Source organism: Alligator mississippiensis, chromosome 14, assembly GCF_030867095.1.
Source record: "Alligator mississippiensis isolate rAllMis1 chromosome 14, rAllMis1, whole genome shotgun sequence".
Taxonomy (NCBI): Eukaryota; Metazoa; Chordata; order Crocodylia; family Alligatoridae; genus Alligator; species Alligator mississippiensis.
Genome location: NC_081837.1, coordinates 11,148,465 through 11,170,535, shown reverse-complemented (window position 1 = coordinate 11,170,535; position 22,071 = coordinate 11,148,465). Strand labels below are relative to the sequence as shown.

Below are 22,071 nucleotides of genomic sequence, written 5' to 3'. Positions count from 1 at the left end.
TATGGGCCAGATCAGGCCTGCAGGTGGGCCATAGGTTTGCTGTCCCCTGGTCTAATGCATTTTCTGTGCCATAAATTAGGTCTAAAATAGGAATGGAAACGATTCAGGAACTTGGAGACTTCTCAGCAGTACCAGAGACGTATTGCTGCACCCCTCTGTCTGCTCCTCCTCAAGAAGGGAATTGAGAAACAAAATGCATACAGGGTGGAAATCACCCTCATGCAGAAGTTAGCTGAGGATCTGTGCAACACAGATGTTTCACGTAAAGCCTAGTTGAGAGTTTAAATGTTCAGTCTTGCACTGGCCCCTGCCCCAGGTTGAGTTTGTTGGTTATCTCAATCAGCAGTACCAGGGGAGGTATCATTTGTATTTCCAAGTTCTCTTCACTTTTAGAAAAAAAAAATTATCCCTCACAAAGTAAATTGAACAGGAAAAAAGGCAGAAATTACGCCAAGAGAAATGAGTTATGTACATAAGGGTATAGAGATTGAACATGAAAGCTTCTCTTTCCAAGTCTATAATAGCAAAAGTTGTCAGGTAAAATTATTTTAACCATTCAATTTAAATGTAATGTTTCACTTACTCTTGAGGGTGAAGTTAGGATGGGTTTTTTTCTTCTCTTACCTCTTTAAAAACTCTTGAGGCTGTTGCTTAAAATCATATACAAGTGCCAGTCTCTCTTGGTATGACTATTGTCTTCACTGATGAAAACTTGGTAGGTGGTTTGCAAGACAAATGCAGAGACCTTGCTTATTTTGGGTCTAGGTAATAGAATAAGAACAGTTTAGAAAAGGGGTGTTTTAGTAGTATTGTGATGCCAAAACAGATGATAGATTAAAGTGGGCACATCTCTAACTTCCTGCAAAACTTATCAAGAGGGAGTCAGGACCCTGAGGCTTTGCTTTATTTGCAGAGATGCTCAGGCGTTAACATCTATGCTTTGTTCTCTTACAGGGAGAGTATTGAGAAAAGACACTCCAGCCATCCTTCGCCAGCACCTATCCATCCAGTCAGCTCCCTTGGACATAGCCGCAGCTCAGCTGAGCAGATCAGGAGCCATCTCAATCCCGAGATTCGAGAAAAAGAGAAGCCTAAAGAACGAGAGAGGGATCACTCTGAATCTCGGAAGGACATCAATGTTGAAGAGCACAAAGTGAAAGACAACTACATTTCAGAGAAAGAAGGCCTGAGTCACGAAAGCAGAGTGGTGGAAGAGACAAAACAAATGTCCAGGGTTCCTTCACCCTATGCTAGACCCTCCATAGTAGAGAGCACAAGGCCTAATAGCACCTCCAACCGCGAGGCTGAGAGGAAGAATGAACCTGTGTACGATAATCCGAAGAAAAATAGTGAAGTCAAAGTGAAGGAGGAACGAAAGGAAGACCATGATGTTCCACCTGAGGGACCTCAAACTCATAGGTCAACTGACCAGCCCCCACCAATATCTACATCCAGTGTCCATCCAAGTCCTTTAGTGTCTATGCCCATGACTGTCGGTGTGACTGGCATACACCCCATGAACAGCATCAGTGGCCTGGATAGGACTCGCATGATGACACCTTTTATGGGAATAAGTCCAATTCCAGGTGGAGAACGTTTCCCCTACCCTTCCTTTCACTGGGATCCAATGAGGGATCCCTTGAGAGATCCCTACAGAGAGCTAGATATTCATCGGAGAGACCCTCTGGGGAGAGACTTTTTGCTAAGAAATGACCCCCTTCATCGTCTTTCTACGCCAAGATTATACGAAGCTGACAGGTCGTTCAGGGACAGGGAGCCTCATGACTACAATCACCACCACCACCACCACCCTCTCTCTGTCGACCCACGGCGTGAGCATGAGAGGGGCAACCACTTGGATGACAGGGAACGGTTGCACATGCTCAGAGAGGACTACGAACATGCACGCCTGCACTCAGTTCACCCTGCCGCCTTGGATGGTCACCTGCCTCACCCGAGCTTAATCACCCCAGGACTTCCCAGCATGCACTACCCCAGAGTCAGTCCCCCGACGGGACACCAGAATGGCATTCTCAATAAAACTCCTCCCACAGCAGCTCTCAGCGCCCCTCCACCTCTTATTTCTACTTTGGGTCCTCGCCCTGGGTCCCCCAGAAGGACTACTCCTCTGTCAACAGAGATGAGAGAGAGGCCTCCTTCTCATACCCTAAAGGACATCGAAGCTCGATAAACAAAACAAAAAAAGCAAAAAAAAAATAAAGCTGAAAGAGAGACAGACCCTTGTAAATGAACATAATATAAAGACCTTCTTACTAGTCATTGACTCAGACTGTGGATGTGACCCACTGTACAAAATGTATAGACCCAAGTGCAAAGATTTTGAAATGGTTTTTTGTATATTATATGTTGAAATTTTCCAGATCTTTTAGCCAAGTCCATATGTTCTTTGTGTCTCCTCCTCTTATTTTATTTCTAGTTTAAAAATTTTTAAAAATTTGAACTGAAGAATAAGACGCTACTCAGAATAATTTGGTTAAAAGCAAACCACCACTACCACAACCAACCATACAAAGCTCTTTCTGACCAGAAGTGAAGACATTTGTAGATATATATGTATAAAGATTGTGTCATGGGTTAATGGTTCATATATGCAAAAGGGTAAGATGAAAGCTTTACTTTGTACAAATGTAAATAGATAAAATTAAGTAACATGATACATTAATCCTTCTTAAACTGTGCTATTTGCAAACTTAATATTGATCAACACAGTCTGCTTATGCTGTGTTACATATATTGTTATAGACAGCTAAACCCCTTCAACTATGCAATGAATATTAAGGCTTTTCACAAAAGCCTTTAAAAATCAAAGGAGCCTTTTCAACACACAACATATTTAAAGTCATATTTTCCCTGAACAAGCTCACCTACAAAATGAATCAGTTCTCCTCGCTTGTTCTGATTAAGAAACAGCCCGTTAGAAATGTAGTTTTCCGTACGAACCCCAGCATCAGGATGCTAATGTAACTGTAGCACGTCTCTCTCAGTTCTCGTGCAGAATAGCAAACTGTAACCACTAGTACTCTAGTGTCTAACACGACAACGTGGTTTTTCTGCCACGCTTAATCTGGGTTATACAGAGTAACAGTCAAATGTCGGATACTTCCTGGAAGTTTTGTCTCTTAACATGTCAAATTTATTTTTAGAAAATAATCTGATCATAGCCATTCGTGTCTGTTTCTATGGTGTGTCATTCTTATCTGTACACACACTTTTTTTTTTTTTTTGGTTAAGTCAATTTAGCTACCCTGAAATCTTGAATCCTCCAAGAAAGCTAATACTTTTCTTAAGACGTTGGATATGTTTTCACTGTGGATCAATAGTTAAATTAATGAACTCCCATGCAGATTTCATATTGCAACTTATTGTATTTCAGTTGGCAATAAAGTCTGTGAATAGCTAAGAAGTCAGCCTTGTTGTTCCCTAATCATAGAAGGAATGAAATGCTATGAAATTATGGTCCTTTTCTTTTTTTTTTTTCCTTTTTTTTTCTTTTTGTTTAAAAAAAAAGCCTCAATCTTCTGAAATCTGTCTTTTCATAACACTTGTTTTTATAATGTGTTAAGTTTTTGTCTAAATATTTGGAGAGAATATGACTTTATCAGAGAGAATTCAATATCTTGTCTACTGGACTGTAAAATATATGTATGAAATAAAATTAGTTCCATTGGTCTTCTAGTGTATTAAAGTGCTATCTGAAGTTGTTATCCTGTTTTGGCAAAAAAAAAAAAAAAAAAAAAGAAAGAAAAAAAGTCTAACTACAGACAGTTGTTTCTAATGATCAGAGATCTATTTTAGTAGTCAACTGAAGGTTTAGTTGTGAGCTTCAGATTTTGTGAACTCCAGATGTTGTGCAGTGGTTTTTTTTAAAGAACAAAAGGAAAAAAAAAAACAACCCTGAAGAATATGTACACTGGAACCGTAGTGGTAGCTTTCAGTATTGTAAAGAGATTGTTATATACAAACCTTTTTGCTGTTTATCCTGTATGTAATAAAGTCCTTTCTAGATCCTATGTGAAAAGAAAAGTAAAGCGGCTCTCAATCTTCAGCATGTTTCCTCATCAGCGAAGACTTGTGTAATGTAAATTGTGCCATGTTATTAAAAAATGTGAACTAAACTGCCAGGTGCTTCTTTGTGTAGAGTACCCCATCATTGCTATGGGGAAGAAATCCTATTTCTTCCCAAGACCGGGCTTTTGTTCAAAAAAAATAAAATAAAATACAATAAAACAACTAGGGGTGGGGGAAAAGATTGACCTCCACAAGCCTGACCTATAAAAGTAACTAATATATATCTATATCTAAAAAGAATAGGTCAGATCCTCAGGTAGGTCCTGATTCTTCATCATATTTAAACATCTGCCTTCACCTGCTTTGACATTAACTGGGGCCAATGGGACTAATTGGGTGCTTAAAATTAAGCATGTATTTAAGTGCCTTGCTGCCTCAGAGTCTAGCATTAAGTTTGCTGCAGTTCCATTCACACCTCTGATTTGTGCGGGTTGATACCAGCTGAGGATATGGCTCTAAATGTTGTCCTTCCATCAGAATCACTGTTCTGTACATATATGCACAAAAGCATTAATTTATAGGGAATCTCTTTAATTTGTACACGAGTTTGTTTCTTTCTTAAACATTATTCAGCCCTTCTTGGTGTTTCTTTCATGTCAATTTTAGGAACTTCATCTACTCTGTGTGTGTGACTTGTAAGTCTTTTAATTTGTATTGGTTAGAAACCTGCTGTAAGCACTATGGAAACTTTGAGGTTACCTTTGACCAGGAGTAACTTGTGACATCTTCAGCAAGACCTAAGAAATCTTTCCTTTCTCCCTCACTAATGCACACAGCATGTTTCTTTTTGAAAGCAGTTAAAGGTGTTTGATCATGTGTGCAAGTTGTTTTTCTGGTCAAATGCTGCTCTTCTGCATTTCTCCACCCATGGACCATTGTCCAAATTCTATTGTTACATCCATGCAAATCTGATTTTGTTGATGCAGTTACTCTGGATTTTCACCTGTGTAATTAAGACAAAGAATGGTCATTTCTTTAAAATTCTACTTTGTGTGAACTGTGCATATTCCCAGCAGCATTGTATAGTAATTGCATAATGAAACAGCTTTCTTTTCTTTTTCTAAGGAAACTAAGTCTTAGTTTTTTGGATGCACGTGATTAAAAATACTTCCAACTCTGAGAGAAGCCAGAGGCTTAGATGGATGTGGAAGAATGGAAATTACTGAAGGAAGTCTCTTCATGCACTGATGTGGGGAAAGAAACCCAAGGGAATGGCCAGTGATCTTCCACCCCTATAGTCTTTCATTTTACTAAACATCCTGGGAGCTTTATCATTTGCTTCAGTTGGAGCTGAGTCAACCCCTAAATGATCAGAGATTATAGTCCCCGCTGGTGACCCCAATTACCACTGACGTCAATAGATATTCTGGCTCAGATCCTCAAAAAACATTTAGGACTCTGACTACCAACAAGGTTTAGACATATCAATTCCTCTGAGGATCTGGGTTTTAATCCCAATAGGAGAGTTGCCACATGCAAGAATGTGCTGATACAGATAAGTGATGAAATATGTTTTAAAAATAAAGCCTGAAATGGAGATTTTATCCTCCAGCTACAAATTAATTAATCTTTTTTAGCAGAGTTTCTCCATTCAAGACGCATCTCTCTCATCCTGCTGTTTTCTGAATTTCTAATATAAAGGGAATAAAAATATTGGCTGTGAAAATTACATGAACCCAAAGAGTATCATGTACCATAGAGCACACAACACCTTGCATGTGGAAAAGCCTGCTCGCACAGCACAGTGTCTTGAGCTCATCTTTCATATCCCCTCCACCCCACTCCCCCACTAGCAATTTGCTGTTTTGCATTTTCTCTCTACCATCTGGGATGCCAATTAATGCGGTGTGTGCAAGAAGTAATTCTTTTAAGAGTGGTCATAGCATTTGTTCCCTGATGCAGTGTTTTCCTTATTCTCAGGTTCTTTCTTTTTCTAATGTCTATGTTTTCTTTGATTGATAGATACCTAGTTCCAGTCTGCTTTGTGCTGTTCAAACCTTATTGATATTGTAATTTTCTCTAGGCCTTTTTTTAATACTTACTGATCACGGTTCCTTTCACAGCTCACCCCAGTAAAACCACCTAATACGTAGTTAATTACAATTCTAGATGAATGTTTTAAACATTTATGGCAGATTGTTACTCCTTACTGCTTCCAGGTAGATGGGATTCTGAAAGTAGGACTGCAGCCAGTAACCGGACTCAGGATAGACAGACGAACGTTTTTGGAAAATGCTTTCATTCTCTCTGAACGTGGCACATTACACGAGTATACGTGCATGTGTGTGTGCACACATGATGCTATGTTGCATGCAAGACATTTTTTACTGTAACTACTCTTGCACACATGCAGGTTACCTCTACTGAAGGCTGCTTCAGGCACTGGAACCAGGTAATACGTTCTCAGTTCTATTCCACTGAAAAATGAGTTTGGTTTATTATTGCTTGCTGTTTATTGTAAGGGAGGAAAGAGAGTCCAATGGCTGAGACTAAGAAGATGTAGGCTCATTAATTGGATACCAATTTCATGGGAAGAGCATGGGTTAGGGGGTCACTTGAATCACGTTGTCCCATCTATAAAATGCAAACAGTGCTCCTTTTTCTCACCCTTTGGAAAGCCAAACCCAGATCCACAAGGTCTTTTTTTTAAGTGCTTGATTTTCACTGGAGTGCTTTGGTACAGAGTTTTTACCTCCTACCATGTGTACTGCATTTAAAGGTTGGGGATCCTAATGTTGAATGGATGTTGAGCTGTAAATATGAAACGCAAATACTAGTAAAGTAGCATCAGGCTCCAGTGGAAGTTGGGAGGCCTCATTGTACTAGTTATTGCACGTGTACACACACACTTAAAAGCCTAAGTGCTGACCATCTAAATTTCTAGCCAATGTATTTCCAGTATGATTATAGTGCTGTCAGTTTTCTTTAGTCGTCCTTTTGAACCCAGCCCTATTCCTTTCTATATATGGCACATTAAAATGATTACCGCACAATGGAAGATAGTTGCTTGCCAGGGAGAATTAAGGTTCCTGGACAGTGCAGTAGATTTGGCATGCATACTAAAGCCTGGGTGCAATAATGAAAGCTATTCATAAGCAAACAGCGGAGCATAGCATTCAATAAACTGACAGGATTATACAGCCATTCTAATTAACTGCTAGCACCCCTCCACCTTCTGTCAGTTCCTGAGTACCTGGTCTTCCTGCTTTGTGTGGTCCAAACACTTCTTTATAATGCGTATTCTGCTATGTAATTCTCCCAGTTTTGTAAATGCAAAAATGCTGGCAAGGAGGGTCCCTTACTCAAGACTAGAGTCAGGAATCGGGATCCGGGCCCATACACAAATTAGAGCTTTCTTGGAATATTTTCCTGTGCCACAAAACATCCCTGACCCGCAGTCATTTTACACTAAAAGTATTTGTTAAATGAATAAAAGAAAACTTTTTTTTTTAAACCCTTAATAAATTGAAATTATGGAAAAATACCAGAAAACCTGATGGCAATTAAACAGGCCCTTGATTTGCTTGTGCAAATAATAAGGTGCTGTTTAATACAGCCCGGCCTTTTTCTTTTCTTTTCTTTTTTTTAATTTGGCGCAGATTGTAAGCATGGATGCCAATCTACCACAGTACTTTATAGGACTAACTTGACATAGAAGTGGTTTATTTGAGTTTCTGAAGGATTGTGATCATTCTGTCAGTAATTTCTTTAGGGCAGATAGAGTAGAGGTCAGTGCCAAAAATAGTCTGGTAAGCCACCGGTGTGTCGAGACCTCAAGCCAAGTCGTAATAGAACATCCTAGTTTGAGATCGATAACACGTTTATATTATGTAAGAGCCACCACTAGGTCTTGGACACCTGTACCGAAGACAGGATGGAAACGCTGAGCCTGGCCAACCTTCCTGCCGGGGCTTGAAAACAACTGAGCAGCTACTAATAGACAACACCCAGGTAGGCGCCTACTTATTTTTGAAAAAATGTCGTTTGTGCCTATTTACACCTTTATGCACTCGATACCTTTAAAATTTGGGTACAAATATGGGCTGGGCAGTTAGGGTAGCTGAGAAAGGTGGTCTTGGTGCCTTGGCTGGTCTGCCCTGAGACGAGATCTGATTTGCAGAGAGTGAGTATCAGGCCCTTCAACAAGGTCTCATTTTAAGGATACATCACTCAGGCTAAGTCACCACTTCATATTTTTGCTTTGTCAACAGGGCTAGGGGTGAATAATCTGTTCCACAGGCGGTGTCAGCAGCTCCTCTGCAGTGAGCTTTATTGTGAGCTGCTGCTGTTAATATGGGATATAGGGAGAGAGCTGACTCTTTTGGTTTGTAAGCTCCAAGTCATTCAGGGCTTTAAGCGTCAAAAACAAGAGCCCTTTGTTAATTTTCCCTGGGGATAGGAAAACAGGGATGCAGAGGGACAGGGAAGCAGAGAAGAGAGGGCAAGCGCAGTGTGATCCCCAGGTTGGGGGTACAAAAGAAGTGGAAAACAGATATGCAATAGAAACAGCCCCCTCTAACTGTAGGGGGTTTGCTAAAGGACCTCAGCCTGCTTCAGCAGATGTACTTCAGTTGCAGATCATAGCACCTTTTAGCTTTTGCTGCTATTTCTCTGAAAGAAATGTTGTGGCCGAGCGAGTTGTAGCCGAGCATCCCAGGCTAGCTGAAGGCACGCAGGACTCTGTGTCGGCTGCTGTTCACCAGGAAGACCACAAGAGGGTGGCTGGGAAGAAGTTTAAATGTGCTTAGGCCAGCTGTTGGGTGCAGAAGTGGGTAAAGCAGGGGGAAAGATGAAAGCTGCTAAAATCCCTGATCCCAAAGGACCCTTTGTGCTCCTGTGCCCCACACGCGCACACACACACACACCCCACTCTGGAGGGTGGCGGCAGTGACTAGACCCATCCACATCCCCTCTGCTCCAGTGAGGACCAGAGCTGGCACCGCTGGGCAGAGAGCTCTCGTCCCCCACAGGCTGCGTTTGCTGGCCGGCTGCCCCACGTTGCCCTGCACGGCCGCACACCCCGGTCATTCAAGCTTGGCAAATGAAGGCTGTCCCCAGGCCAGCAGCAGGGTGAAGGGAGCGCGTGCATCCTGGCTCCCCTATGGTTTTGACGGCGGGGAGAAGACCTTTCTATGTCTCCTGACTGGGCTGACCTGGGCATACCAAAGAGGGTTGGCATCTTGGAAACCCCAGGAGACCAGTGCTTGTCCTTGGCACAGCCTGCCCTATCTCTCTGCTCCTGATGCCCCTGGCCCTGGGCAGCCAGGAGTGGGTGCCCTCCAGGCTGGGGCTGGCTCAGGGAGGAGGCAGAGGCGTCTGCCCGCTGCTCCCCCCTGCCTCAGCGTGTGGTTCTCCCGCCTGCGAGTGCTGTGCAGCCGCGCGGCCGCTGGGTGGCGCCAAAAGACCGCGCGCGGCGGGACCCGACGGGGCGCACGGGGCTGCGCTGCTCCCGCGGAGCCTCTAGCCACAGCCCGCTCCTTGTCGTCCTCCACACCCATGTGGGCATCCCCCTCTTCCCACCTCGGCTACCCCCCTGCTGCAAAGCCCCTGGGGGGGGGGTGCACAAGGCCCCTTGCCCCCTGTGCTGTGCGTTTGGAGGTGGGTTTGCAGCCCCTGTGGCATCCCTGGAAGCCGCTCTCTGGAGCTGCCCCCTCCCAGGGTGTTTCGTACGCCCCGCTCCACCGACAGAACTGCCTTTCACCGGCCCCTCTCCCTGTTCGCGCGCTGAACGCTGTGGCGACGAACGGATCGGCTTCGACTGACCAGAAGATGGTCCTCAGCGCAGAGGGGAGCAGGTTTGCGTCCTTCCCTGCACACCCTGAGGCGGCTTTCTGCTTTCGGACGGTCTTTACTTAGCTGGTCTTGCCGTTACGCTGACCGGAGGCAGGATCGCACTGCGCTGGTTGACATGACTATAAAAATGAGAGGAAAAGAGAGACTCCCTCTGTCAGGATTTTGCTATGAATTCAAGTGCTGTTCCTCTGGACCCACAGTCCGTCCAAGCTGTGTCCTCTTTGGCTGGTGGCTAGCTGATTCGTACTGACTTTTTTTTCCATAGGGGCGAATAGAAGAGGAAGCAGCAGGCACTTTTTCGACTCCAAAGAATAGTTGGGTTAAATGCAGCCCTTGGTTAGCTCTATCACGAATGAATTGGGGCTTTTCTGACTGGAAAGCTATGGAGGGAGCCTCTTGAGGTCTAAAGCACAGCAGTAACTTAAAATACTGATGCAGCATAGGGTTTCCTTCAGAAACTCAGTTGCAATTAGCTGTTGACTTTCAAACTCAGTAGCTGGTGCGCTTGAACTTGGCATTTTAGTCTTAAAGGACTTGGACTCGAAGTCATGAGCAAGAGGATATAGTTGTGCTGGTTTCCGAAAGACGTGCTGGATGGGGAAGAAATCCTTTCCATGTCTACTGGCTGCGCCGTCCTGGACTTGTGCAGGATTTCTGAGTTGCAGGAAACTGCTGCTAAAAGGCAGTGAACTTTTCCAGACTAAAACTACATGAAGAACGCATTCGTGTATCCTCAGTGAAAGAATTGATTAAGAACGCTTCATTTGTCCAGACTGGCTGGGCTTGAAGTACAAGCATCTTCTGGTTCAAAAGGGAAACTTCTTTCTTGGAGGCCAGGCAGTCAGAAGTCTGCTTTTAAAACTATGCAGTACAGGAAGATATGCTGTAGAGGGCAATATAGGTGAGGTAATTTTTTATTGCTGGGGATTTCTACACTTTCAGGCCAACAATATACAGTATGCAGAGGTAGCTGGGCTCTCACTGGTTTGGACAGTAGAGGGAGTCTGCTCCCTAAATTTTTTTCAGGAAAATAGCCAAATACAAAACAGCTTGTTACACGGCACGCTCAAGAGTTGGTTCTTTAATCGTTCTTTCTCATTTCTGTGCAACTGGTTGGAAATGGAGGATCTGAATCTTAAAGGCTCATTTGCTGTTCTTGTGGTAACCAGGGTGTCTGTCTGGAAAGGTGTTTCATTCAGCCTTTTGCAGAATTGCCCCTGCCTCAAAGCCTCGGGCAGATTCTGTGCGGTTGCTTATCTGCTGCCTAGTATCTGTTGCAAACACCTGCACAGGAGCAGCATGGATGTGAAACACCACTGATCTGATCCCGAAAGAAATACAGAGGCTTCTCTTTGCCCTATTTAGGCAGAGCTGAGCTGCCCCAGGCTTCTGAGTTCAGGCATCATATGACTGGAGTAGGAAAGATCCTACCGAAGGGTTAATGTGTTTTAAGACAGGAAGCACATGCATGTATTAATAGTTTTGAGCAGTTTTGGAAATAAATAGGGTGAAGCAGAGAGAAAAAGCTGCTAGAAAAGTCTCCTGTTGCCCATGTCAGTGGAGAAAGAAGTACCAGGAGCATGCCTCTGAGAAGACATGGTCTAGCGCTTGAAGCAGACTAACACGTGGATCTCTGCCCTAGTCTGGGCACCTTTAGCTGCAAAGAGCTGAAAAGTAGAATCTATGTTTTCAATCAATTGTAATTAAAAAAGGGGGGGGGGGATCTTTTATTTTGTCCTATTTGTCTTCCCCATTTCTTTCTTTATCTTTTTCCATGAAAAAGGGGGAGAGTGGCTGAGGTTATGGTGGAACAGACTAATATTTTTTTCTCATGTTTTTGTGGTGTTGTGAGATAATTTCAAGAGTAGAAAGATTTCCATGAGGATGTTTGTTTGAGAAAATAAACCCTTTTTATTGCAGTTTTGATTGCAGAACTCTGATTAGCTCCATTTCCTTCACAGCTTCTGGATCTACTTATTTATTCAGTGTGATGGCAGTGATTAAATACTTCTCTAACTTGGGTTAATAACTGAATTTTTTTTTGTATCTGCTAACATTGAGCTGATAATTCTCTACCTTTTTGCAGAGGTGGGGAGGCTAAAATAATGTTTTTAAAGCACTTTCAGATCATCTGATGAAACATTATAAAACAACTCAGTAGTACTAATAAGTACTAGATTGGTTTAGTGCTCCCTTCTGGACCCTGTCACTAGCCTGCTGGGTTAACTTGGGCCAGGTCCTTCTTCTGCCTCAGCTTTCCATGTCTAGAATGGGTCTAATGATATTTTACTACTTTGTAAAGCACTTTGAAGCCTACCAGTAGAAGCTGCCATATAAAGTGCTACGTCATGTTACTATTTTTATGGTAGTTATTTTGTGTTCATACATATATATGCCTCAATTTGTGAGCAAAACAAGTCTGATTAGAGATGCAGTGAACCAGGGTTGGGGATTTTCTGGGGGGGGTTGTTTGTTTGCTTGTTTGGGGGTTTTCTTCCTTGCTTTGCTTGTAGGATTGTATTCTGTGTTGCATGTCAGATTTTTAAGAATTGCTTGTTCAATAGTGCAAAATAATTTATAATAGTGGTTACAGAGTGCTTACGATCCACAATTCCACGCTGGAAGAGTATCACAGAATTCATATTTGAAGGCGGTTGATAAGCCTGCATCCTAACCAGCAGTCAACCTTACTCTAACTGGTCTCCCACCTAGTCCCACAGCTGATCTCTGCATAAAAAACTCCCCAGCCTAATTAGCCCAAACCAAATATTGCATAGCTTCGACCCCTTTCTATCTGAACAACCCAGTGAACTGCCATGCCATTCCTGCCCTTAGACCACCCAGACGCTACACACTCTGCATCAGAGTAAAGCTTGGTATAGTGAGTGTCACTTAATTAACTTCAGTGCGTCTGGAGATGTGAAGGCAGGATTTGTCTGTCTGTATGTAGCTAGATCACGAGTGCCCTAAGGGTACATCCACCATGGTAGCAATTACACTGAAATATATAGCTAACTGGGTATATGTATGTGTTATATTTGGGGGAACAACTAAAGCAAAACATTTGTGTTGGACTGAGAAGTTGATCCATAAATTAAAGCAAAGATCCGTTTCATTATTTGCATTGTCTTGCTTTCCAGTAGTGATTTGGATAATCAAAGCTAATAGCCCCCATTTTATCTGGAGCGAAGGCGAAGGCAAATAATTGTATCACCACTGTTTTCTTTCATATGTCCTAGAACTACTGTTTGTTCTTCTGGACTCATTTACTGAAATCCCTATACAATTTCTATTCCTAATATAAGGCAAAAACCCCTTAGAAGGAACATTTTTGTAATAACTTTAAACCCATGGAGAAGGTGAGGGAGTCAAGTGGTAGCCAGTGGGGAAATGGTTTCTGTATGCTCTTGATCTGTGTGTGGGTAGTTTCTTTAGAGCAACATGTATTTAGATATTGCTTTCTTTCTTTGGGGGCAGTTGTGTCTGCAGAGAGTCTTTAGCATGCAGGTACATTGATTTATTCAAAGAACACAGGTCTGTGTACCTGCGAGGATGTTTGCCATTGTATTTTTTATCATTTCCCTACTTGGTATGGGAAGAGGAGGTTCTGAGATGTCTGTGCTACTAGTGTTTGTTTGGGGAAGTGCAGGAGGTGTTAGCCATGCTGCTTAGGCATTTAACTTGTCAGCACAAAGGCCAGCTCCACAATGCAGCCGAGGCTGGTGGCCTTAGGGCAATGCAATAGCCCTTTTTGTGAGTGACTTACTTGTTGGCGGTGGTGGGTATTTGCTGGTTTGTAAAGGCAGCAAAAAAGCCTTCTAGAGCCAAATGTGTCCAGTATGCACAAAAGAGTCCCTGAGCAGCTGCAGATTTTATAGTGTTATTAAATGGAAGGGCTAGGAGGAACAATTCAGCCTCATTTCATGCCCAGTCTGCTCCAGTGCCTGCTTTGGAGAATCTAAGGTAAGTGGTGGTCAGAGAATGTCATATATGAACCAGTCCAGTTATGACAGAACTGCTGGATTCAATACTGGACTCCTTTGCACTGTGAATTTCTGAATGGGTAACCCTGCAGGAAAGTCTGCAAATGATGTATTTTTTATAGATTTTAAAAAAGGCTCATGAGTAGAAAAGTGCTGTCACTGAGAAACTTTCCTGTCCTGTAGGCAGCTGGTGACCTGTCAAAAAAAAAAAAAAAAAAAAAAATCTTCGGTTATTGAATATCAGAGAAATCCCTGGAGTTTCTGAAGCTGCCAGAGTTATAAAAGATTTATTAAAAAGTTGCTAGAAAAATGACAGCAGAATTGCCCTCTTCAATCTATGCTGCAGAGCTGTTGTATTATATATTCCAAACATGGAACAAGAGGGAGATGGGATGATCGTGTGGCAATGGAACTAGACTGCGAAGCAGGGGAAGATTTTATGTGACCTTGGACACGTTATTTAATCTCCGTGAGCTTAGTTTTCAAACTTCTGCTTGTGTGTTCTACTTAGAGCTAGCTGAAAGCCAAAAATTATGGGGGGTTTTCATGAAATTTCAAAATAGCTAACCAGCTTCAATTTTATCCTTTATATTTAGATGAAAAGCTCAACAGGACAAAAACTGCTTTTCACCATGTGCATGTACTTTACCTAAGACAGAGGAAGCCATGATCCTGGATTGGGACTGCAGGTAAGGCTGTAGTGTTGTGTAAATTCACCTATGAAATACAAGCAAATAATCATAATGCAGGAGAACAAGGGAGAGTGGTGCTCTCCAGCCAAATGCAAAGAAGATATCCCCTGCTGTCATGCAGATACTTTCACCACCAGGATTGGTGACTTCAAATTTTGGATGATGTACATGGTGGGGGGAATTTAACCTGCTAATCTTCTTGCTCAGCCTGCTCTTTTGATATGCAAAGGACTTTGGTATCCAAGGCTAGCAAGATGTCCTCTCTCACTACCTCTACATTTACTTAATTTTAACTGAATTGCTCTATATTCTTGGTGTTTCTGTAAGACCAACATCTTGCTGTTTCAGCAGTAATTATCAGGATTTGAAAGACATTAAATCTGCTTGTGTAGCCCAATGGCCTTATTTTTAATAATAAACCATACGGCAAATGTTCTGCTGTTTTATCTCTAATGTGCAGTTAACTTTAATTCCTAATCCTTTAAAGAGATGTTGCTCTTCTTAACAATGTCCTTCGGCTTCTGTCTTGCTTTCAAGTGGCACAGGAGAAACATAAAAGCAGAAACGCTCAATGCTGGGAAAATTATAATGTATGTATATTTAAGTTAGTATTCATTTGCTTCTACATAAACACCCAGGGAGATGAGGTTTGCCTCCTACCGAAGAACCTAGTTGACCATAAAAGCTTTACAGGTTGCTGGGCTAATGACTGTATGTGTAGCATCTGTTGATTCATAGTCCAATGTAAATAGACATTTTAGGATAGAGAGAGAGAGAGAGTATTAGTTTAGCCTTCTGCCTTAAATGTTGGCATCCTTTGTGTAGTTGCAATAAAAATGTCTGTTCCAATCCAGCTGCTAATACTTTTTTTTGAGCTCAGCCTCATTGTCCTCATTGTTTTTATAGCTGCTTGCTAGATCTGAATGTGTAAATCTGAGTAATTGTTGGGGACTCATGGGCTGTGGTGCAAATTAATACAACTTGCTACAGGCAGCCAGTTCCTTTCCCTTACAGCAGTGGCAGTTTTCTCTTTCTTTTCACTGGATTACAATACAAATATAATTAACAAACAGATTAACTGCCTCAGTGTGCAGGCCTTAAAGCAGGAGGTTTACAAGTACAGTAGAAATGATCTCCTTAGAATTGCTCCTCTCTATTGACAAAAAAGAAAATTGTTTCCGAGATTTTGCTATAAAATTCTGAAAGCGTGCAGTCTTCAATGCGCAGTGCAACTCCACTGAAACCTTTCCTGTCTCATTTTTCTTTTTTTGAGTTAATGACATGGGTTAAACCTTTCAGAAGTACCCAAATGATTTGCATGTCAAAGTTGTATTTTGAAAGTGCACTTTGGGCCATTACACTCTTACCAGTATAAGTGATTGGAAACCAGTCTATACTCATAACAGAACAGAAGTTCAGCACATATAGACTAGTTTAAAAATGGTGGAACACAGTCTAAGATTTGCCCCTCTCCCCCAAACAAAGGGCGAATATGTGTTCGGTTCGTTACCAGTCTAAACAGTACTGCTTATGGAAAACTACATAACTTAGATCAGTTCCTCCTGGAGCCTTTTGAATCTCTCTACCTAGCCTAGGGTCTAAGTTTCACTTAAAGTCACATTAAATTAGAGCATCAATGCTGTTGCTTCTCTTTCCAGTTCTCCAGATGGCTAATGTCTTCATTTGCTTTTGCATCTGCCTCTCAATTCCTCTTCCCCAGCAAACTTTAGCCCCTTGCAATATTCCTGCCTTACTAACATCCCTACCTAACACTCTTCATAATCCACTCAGCTAATTGAATAGAGTTCTCAAACCCAGTAGGTTTATCCATGGCAATTAATTTTGTAATACCTGAATTTTGTTCCTAACTCTGCTGTCTAATTTTCTTATTACTGTTTGTTGGCTCCAAACCACTCTGCTAGACATTTCTATCCCAAGTGTTGCAGCCAATCCAACCTTTTGTCCATGAGCTTAAACACACAGAGTGTGACTTGTGAGTTTGTTACCAGAATAGCCTGTAATCACTATCAGAGAGCTGATTAGACTTCTAGCTGTGGGGATTAACATGGGGATTCATTAATCCCAAAGTTGCTTGTACAAAACAGGTGTTTTATACGTTTTACTTTCTTATCATTTGTAGCATGTTCCAATTGCATAAAACAATGTACACAACGTATGCAACGTCTGTAGAGTTTTTGCAGCCTACCACTTACTTTTATATTTATACTGACTTAAATAGCCACCAACAGTATCTGTAGCACAGGGTGGGTTGGAAATGGACCCCAGGTGGATCTGCTGCTAACTGGGGGGTAGCACAACACTACTTCTCTCAAAGGGACTGAGGCTTCTTCCTTGTCAACACAACACCCTCTGACCTCACTTTTCCCATGAAATAAGCATCACATCCCAGGTGTGTGCGCTTGTGAGGAACCACTTGTCCCATCTCTGGTCTGGGAGCCTGTATGCCAATTGACAAACGGACTTTTCTGAAGGTACAGCGTAGGCTGTGGCCCTTGGGAGTTCTCCCATTTCCTTAGCCTTGCTTAGGGTCATAATATTGACCCTAACTCAATATTATGTCAAATATGACCATCTTGGAAAAATGGGTTTGACCTGCGTCTCCTCATTCAAACTGGCTGCAGAAACACAAGTGTATGGTCCAGCAGCAGTGAAAGACTTAATGACTTCTTAAGCAGAATTCACCTGCATAATAACAAATTCTACTAGTGTAGGCAATTTCACGTTCTACCTCACTCTGCAGTTGTCATTGAATTTTAAAGGCATATTTTCTTACAGTGTGACAGTTATAAGACTTTTCATCAGTTTGACAGTTTCTACATCAGCACACTATTTCATCATACAAATGCATTTCTTCCACATTTTCAATATCAACATTTCACCTCTTTTGAAATCCAGGGCTGTACTCTGAGCGGAGAGAGGGCAACAGCCTGAAAGGAACAGGCTGTAAACAGGGAAAGCTGTCACACATGAAGGAGACAAAGGAAGATGCAATTATGAAGTGGAGTGTGTGTTTTGATAATTCATCAATTTCAATTTTAGTTCATAATTTGAAAAACGCGCACACACAGGCATGCACTCACAAAACGTTTTTTCAGGTTAAACCTTCAGTCAAGGACAGCAATTTTGCTGTAATGTTTTCCCCTCCCCCTTAAATTTTTCACTTTTTTTGCATGTAAGTTGAACCAGGACTTCAAATCTTCCTTGAAAAAACTTCAGAGAGGTTAGGATTACTGCAGAGGTGGGCAAAATGCAGCCTGTGGGATGTATCTGGCCCACCAAGGGATTTTATCTGACCCCTGGCGGGTCCTCTGGCTCTGCCCAGCCCAGGCACAGGGAACAGCCCAGGCTGTGGCATGTGTAACCAGTCCCACCACCCTTGGGTGCACAGCAGGGCTGGGGTGGCACAGCAGCAGGATTCATTTCCTGAGGCCAGGCCTCAGGGTGGGGATGCAATCCATTCCCTGCATGCAGCTGTCTGGGGAACCGGTATATATTGCATGGGTGCAAAGGCAGAAGATTGTAGCTCTACCCCAAGCTCTGGCCTCAAGCTGACATGGCCCCGCAATCCCAATCCTGGCCCTGCCTGCCTGTCCTATTCCCCGTTGCTGCACCTGCCCCATCACATCCATCCAGCCTACTGTCAGGCAGTGCCACTTAGTGAGTTTTGGTGAGCTGTTGTGGGCCAGGGGCCAGCGGTGGTGCTGACCCAGCATGGTGGGGAGGGGACCTGATCTGCCTGTAACAGCTCACCAAAACTCCCTAAGTGGCCCTCCAGCCCAAATAATTGCCTACCTTTTGATGCGTTGTTTTTATCATCTTCTTCTTTTTGTCAAAAACCAAACTTTTCCCCAGAAAATTACTAGTTTGTCAGGCAGGGTTTCCAGGTCTAGGATGGTATTTGGTGGTCTGGAACTGGGAAAGGGGGATTATTAGATATAGGAAACCCAGATTCAAATCCCTTCTCCAAATCAGTAAGAGCAAGGGCATGGGTCTTGCATCCCATGCAAGTGCTTAATCAGGCTATTGGCTGTGTGTGCGCGTGTGCTGGGTGGGGCGGTGCTTTTAGTTTCCTTTTTACAGACTGGGGAAGTGAGGTGCTGAGCAAGTAAGTGATTTTTCAATCATATAGGAAGTCTATTTCAGAGTAGGCACTTGGGGTGTTTATACACATGCTCTGGGAGATGGGAGGGAGCACTTTAATTACCGCAACTGCGACAGCTGCGCTAATTAAAAGTGCCCTGAGTGTCACATGTATCAGCATCCCCGCACTGAAAAATGGCGGCCGGGTGCTTTGAACTTAAGCTCATCAAATGAGCTTAAGTTTAAAGCATCCCACTGCTATTTTGCAGTGCAGGGATGCTGATACATGTGACGCTGGAGTGCAGTAATTACCATGCTCCAGCAGACTCAATTAATCAAGTTTGCTCCGGCACGCTATAATTACAGTGTGTCAGAACAGCCTCCCTGCATGTATATAGGAGTCCTTGGAAGCTTATTCTACTAAGTCCTAGATCATAATAGTATCCGTTCTCTGTAATTGCTATACTAGACGAAGCCAGAGGCCAGATGCATCCAAGATCTATTTAACAGGAACCAGTGCCACAGGTTTTGGAGGCAGGTGCTGGGAAGTCTATATTTGACAGTGGTGGAATAACTTTCCATAAGACTAGAGACTTCTGCTTCATCTTCTACATTTTGTTCCTTTTTTTGTTACCCCATTTGTCTTGCCTTACATATGTAGTGTTAGATCACCCCTTGACTAGAGAGATCACAGGGTCTTGACACTTGGTTAGTGTTTTTAGGTGCTACAGTAACACAGATTGTTAGAGCTAGTTAAAAGTTTTAGAAATATTCTGCAAATGTTTTTTTGTTTGGTTGGTTTGGGGGGGGCAGGGAGTGTTTAAAACATTTCAAAAATAAATTGGAAAATATTTATCACTCTCTTTCTTTCTCTGCCACAAGTCTACACCTGTTGGTACAAGAGATTTCTCCTTAGTTCCTCCCATCTGGAACAGCTTGCCCATCGCTTCACTTCAAATCATGTCTCAAAGACAGCTATATATTTTATGTTTTTCCTACCTCTGAAGCACTTTTAGATTCATTTTGTGTGAATCACTAGGAGCCTGGTCCACCTTTGTGCCTTGCATCATCAGTTACTCCACTGCCAGGTAGATGCAGACTGTTTCCACTGATTTGGTAGGGATTTTTTTATGTCCCATTTGTCCTTGCCCTTTGCTGAAGAATAATTTCATGCATTGCAGGGTAATGGCAAATTGGGTCTATAAAATAGTGCACTATTTAAACTCTTAGGCAGAATTAGCAGTAGTGTGTGCTGGTAGTGATATATTATGGACTTCTATTTTCATTCTGTTAGCCTGACAAATTATAATTAAAGTTTGAAACAGATTTTTTAAATTCTGAAATGACTTCTCTGTCTGATATGTTTTTTTTTTCCCATGGGAACTTTCATTACGATTGATAAAGCTTTCTGAATTATATTGTCAAAGAAGTTTGTCGTTACGATGAAAACTTTCTGACTAGCTCTACCCTCGTATCAAAGTTAGCTCAGAGATAAACAAGAGAAGAATTTTTAAGTTGTGTGAGTTCACTAGGAGCATCTTCTGTGAATGGAGTTTCTTTATGACCAGAATTGTAATTTGCAAACCTCAGTGCATGGAAACAATATTGGACTTCAAATATGTTGAGGCCATCAGCCTGCTCTCAAAATCTGCAATTGTGCCGTTCTTTTACAAAGGTCCTGCTGGAGTTCTCCCAGTGACTTTTGAAGTTTCTACTTTGGACACACTAAATGGTTTTCTCTGTGTTAATAGGAGTCGCCTCTTTGGAATATGCTTGAGAGACTGAAAATACCGACAATGATAAAGGGGAGGAGTGGGGAGAGGAGAGAGCTGAAAGCTTTTAGTTTGGTGCACTTGGACTAATTCAGCTTTTCAAAAAAAGCTTTAGCTTTATTCCTTTAGCAGTTTACCTTTACATGAACGGTTCCTTTTTATTATTTTTTTCCCCCGGGGGGAAAAAGATGAATCATTCCTACGACTTGCCTACACTTGATATATCCGCTATAAAACTGAGTTTATTTCTGGTGTTTGGTAAACCTTAGAAAATTTGGCATTACTTTTTGTGTGATCTTTCCAAATACAAAGCCTGCTCTTCAAACAACATTATGTGTTGTTATCAAAGCTGATGTTGCTTTCAATTCTGATAGGGTGCCCATCTGGGAGAAGAGCTCTAGACTTTAAAAGAAAATTTATGAGGCGGGGGTGACCTGTCACGGGCATCTCCAGTCAAGTTGCTGACTCTAGTCTCCGTTAGATTGTTGAGAACAGCTTTCTAGTCATCTATGACAATTGTTGCCACTGAACAGCTTTGTCAAAAACCCTAATTCACAGTTCAGCTTTGAATCTTAAGTTATCATTCCCTCGGATGTTTCTAAAATATTGCTCTGCCAATGTTCGAGGATAAACATAGTGGATCAGATCCTTACCAGGAGCGTCTACAAGTGCCTATTTATGTGCAGCAATAAACTCCAGAGTTTATTGTTCCAGAGTTTTTTGCTGCCAGGCATATATCTGCACATGTGCCCAGGAGCACAGCACATTGAGCTGGGTTGGAGCAGCCCTTGCTGGCAGGGAGTGTAGGAGGCGGGGGTCAGGCTGCCAGCCTAGGGCTACTCCCCATGGCTCAACATGCTGTGGAGGGGCTGGCTTGGGCATGAGGTTGTTTCAGTGTGGGGCTAACCAGAAGGCAGCCCTCACACTGAAGCACCCTCATGCCCCAGCCAGTTAGCACAACATCTACCAGTGCATTGCTATGGAGTTTTTTACTCTGTAGCAAGATAGTACTTGTATTTACAAGTACTATCCCGCTGCAAAGTAAAAATTCTACCCTGGCCTAATAGGGGTGCATGTGTAGATGCTGAGATGTTCACAACACAGCTAATTAATCAACTGTGCAGTAAATGTCTTGTGTAGACATGCCCACCCATTGTAAACCAACTATCCTTCCAAGGAAATCAGTGGTGGCATACCAACTTAAACCAGAAACTTACATCAGCAGGCCTCCTAGCCTTAGCAGTTTCAGATGAATTTACCATTAAAGAATAACTCCATTATACATAACTAAGTCATAACGTAGGTTTATTAGATATTGTCAGTATTCATAATGAATGAAAACCATTGCCATGGAAGGCCATAGGTGCTACTTTATCTGTTATGAGCTCTATAGAAAACTTCAGTGGGTCATATGCTTTTATTTCATTGCTTACAACTTATAGTACAGACTGCATTCAGAGCTCCTCTGTGTTCTTTCTTGAAGGCATAATGTAGCTGTCACAGATGAGCAAACTAGTCGAGGATTTTTCTGGCTCCCGGATGGTTCTGTCACTTGTATCTATCAATGAAAGACTTTTTGTTGTTGTTTGAGGTGCAGATGCTCAGCACCACTGAAAATCAAGCTGTTTATGAAGGTGCTTA

General features: G+C 42.4%; 1 protein-coding gene across 11 annotated transcripts in view; it reads left to right on the top strand.

The window, feature by feature from the left end:
* AUTS2 (activator of transcription and developmental regulator AUTS2) overlaps positions 1-4,136 on the top strand; it is a 984,419-nt gene extending 980,283 nt beyond the window's left edge. For all 11 annotated transcript variants that reach the window (XM_019493307.2, XM_019493306.2, XM_014608106.3 and 8 more), the window contains one exon: positions 955-4,136. In XM_019493307.2, the coding sequence (XP_019348852.1) occupies positions 955-2,191 (1,237 nt within the window). In that variant the 3' untranslated portion in view covers positions 2,192-4,136. The remainder of the gene's footprint in view (positions 1-954) is intronic.
* Positions 4,137-22,071: the final 17,935 nt, after the last annotated feature.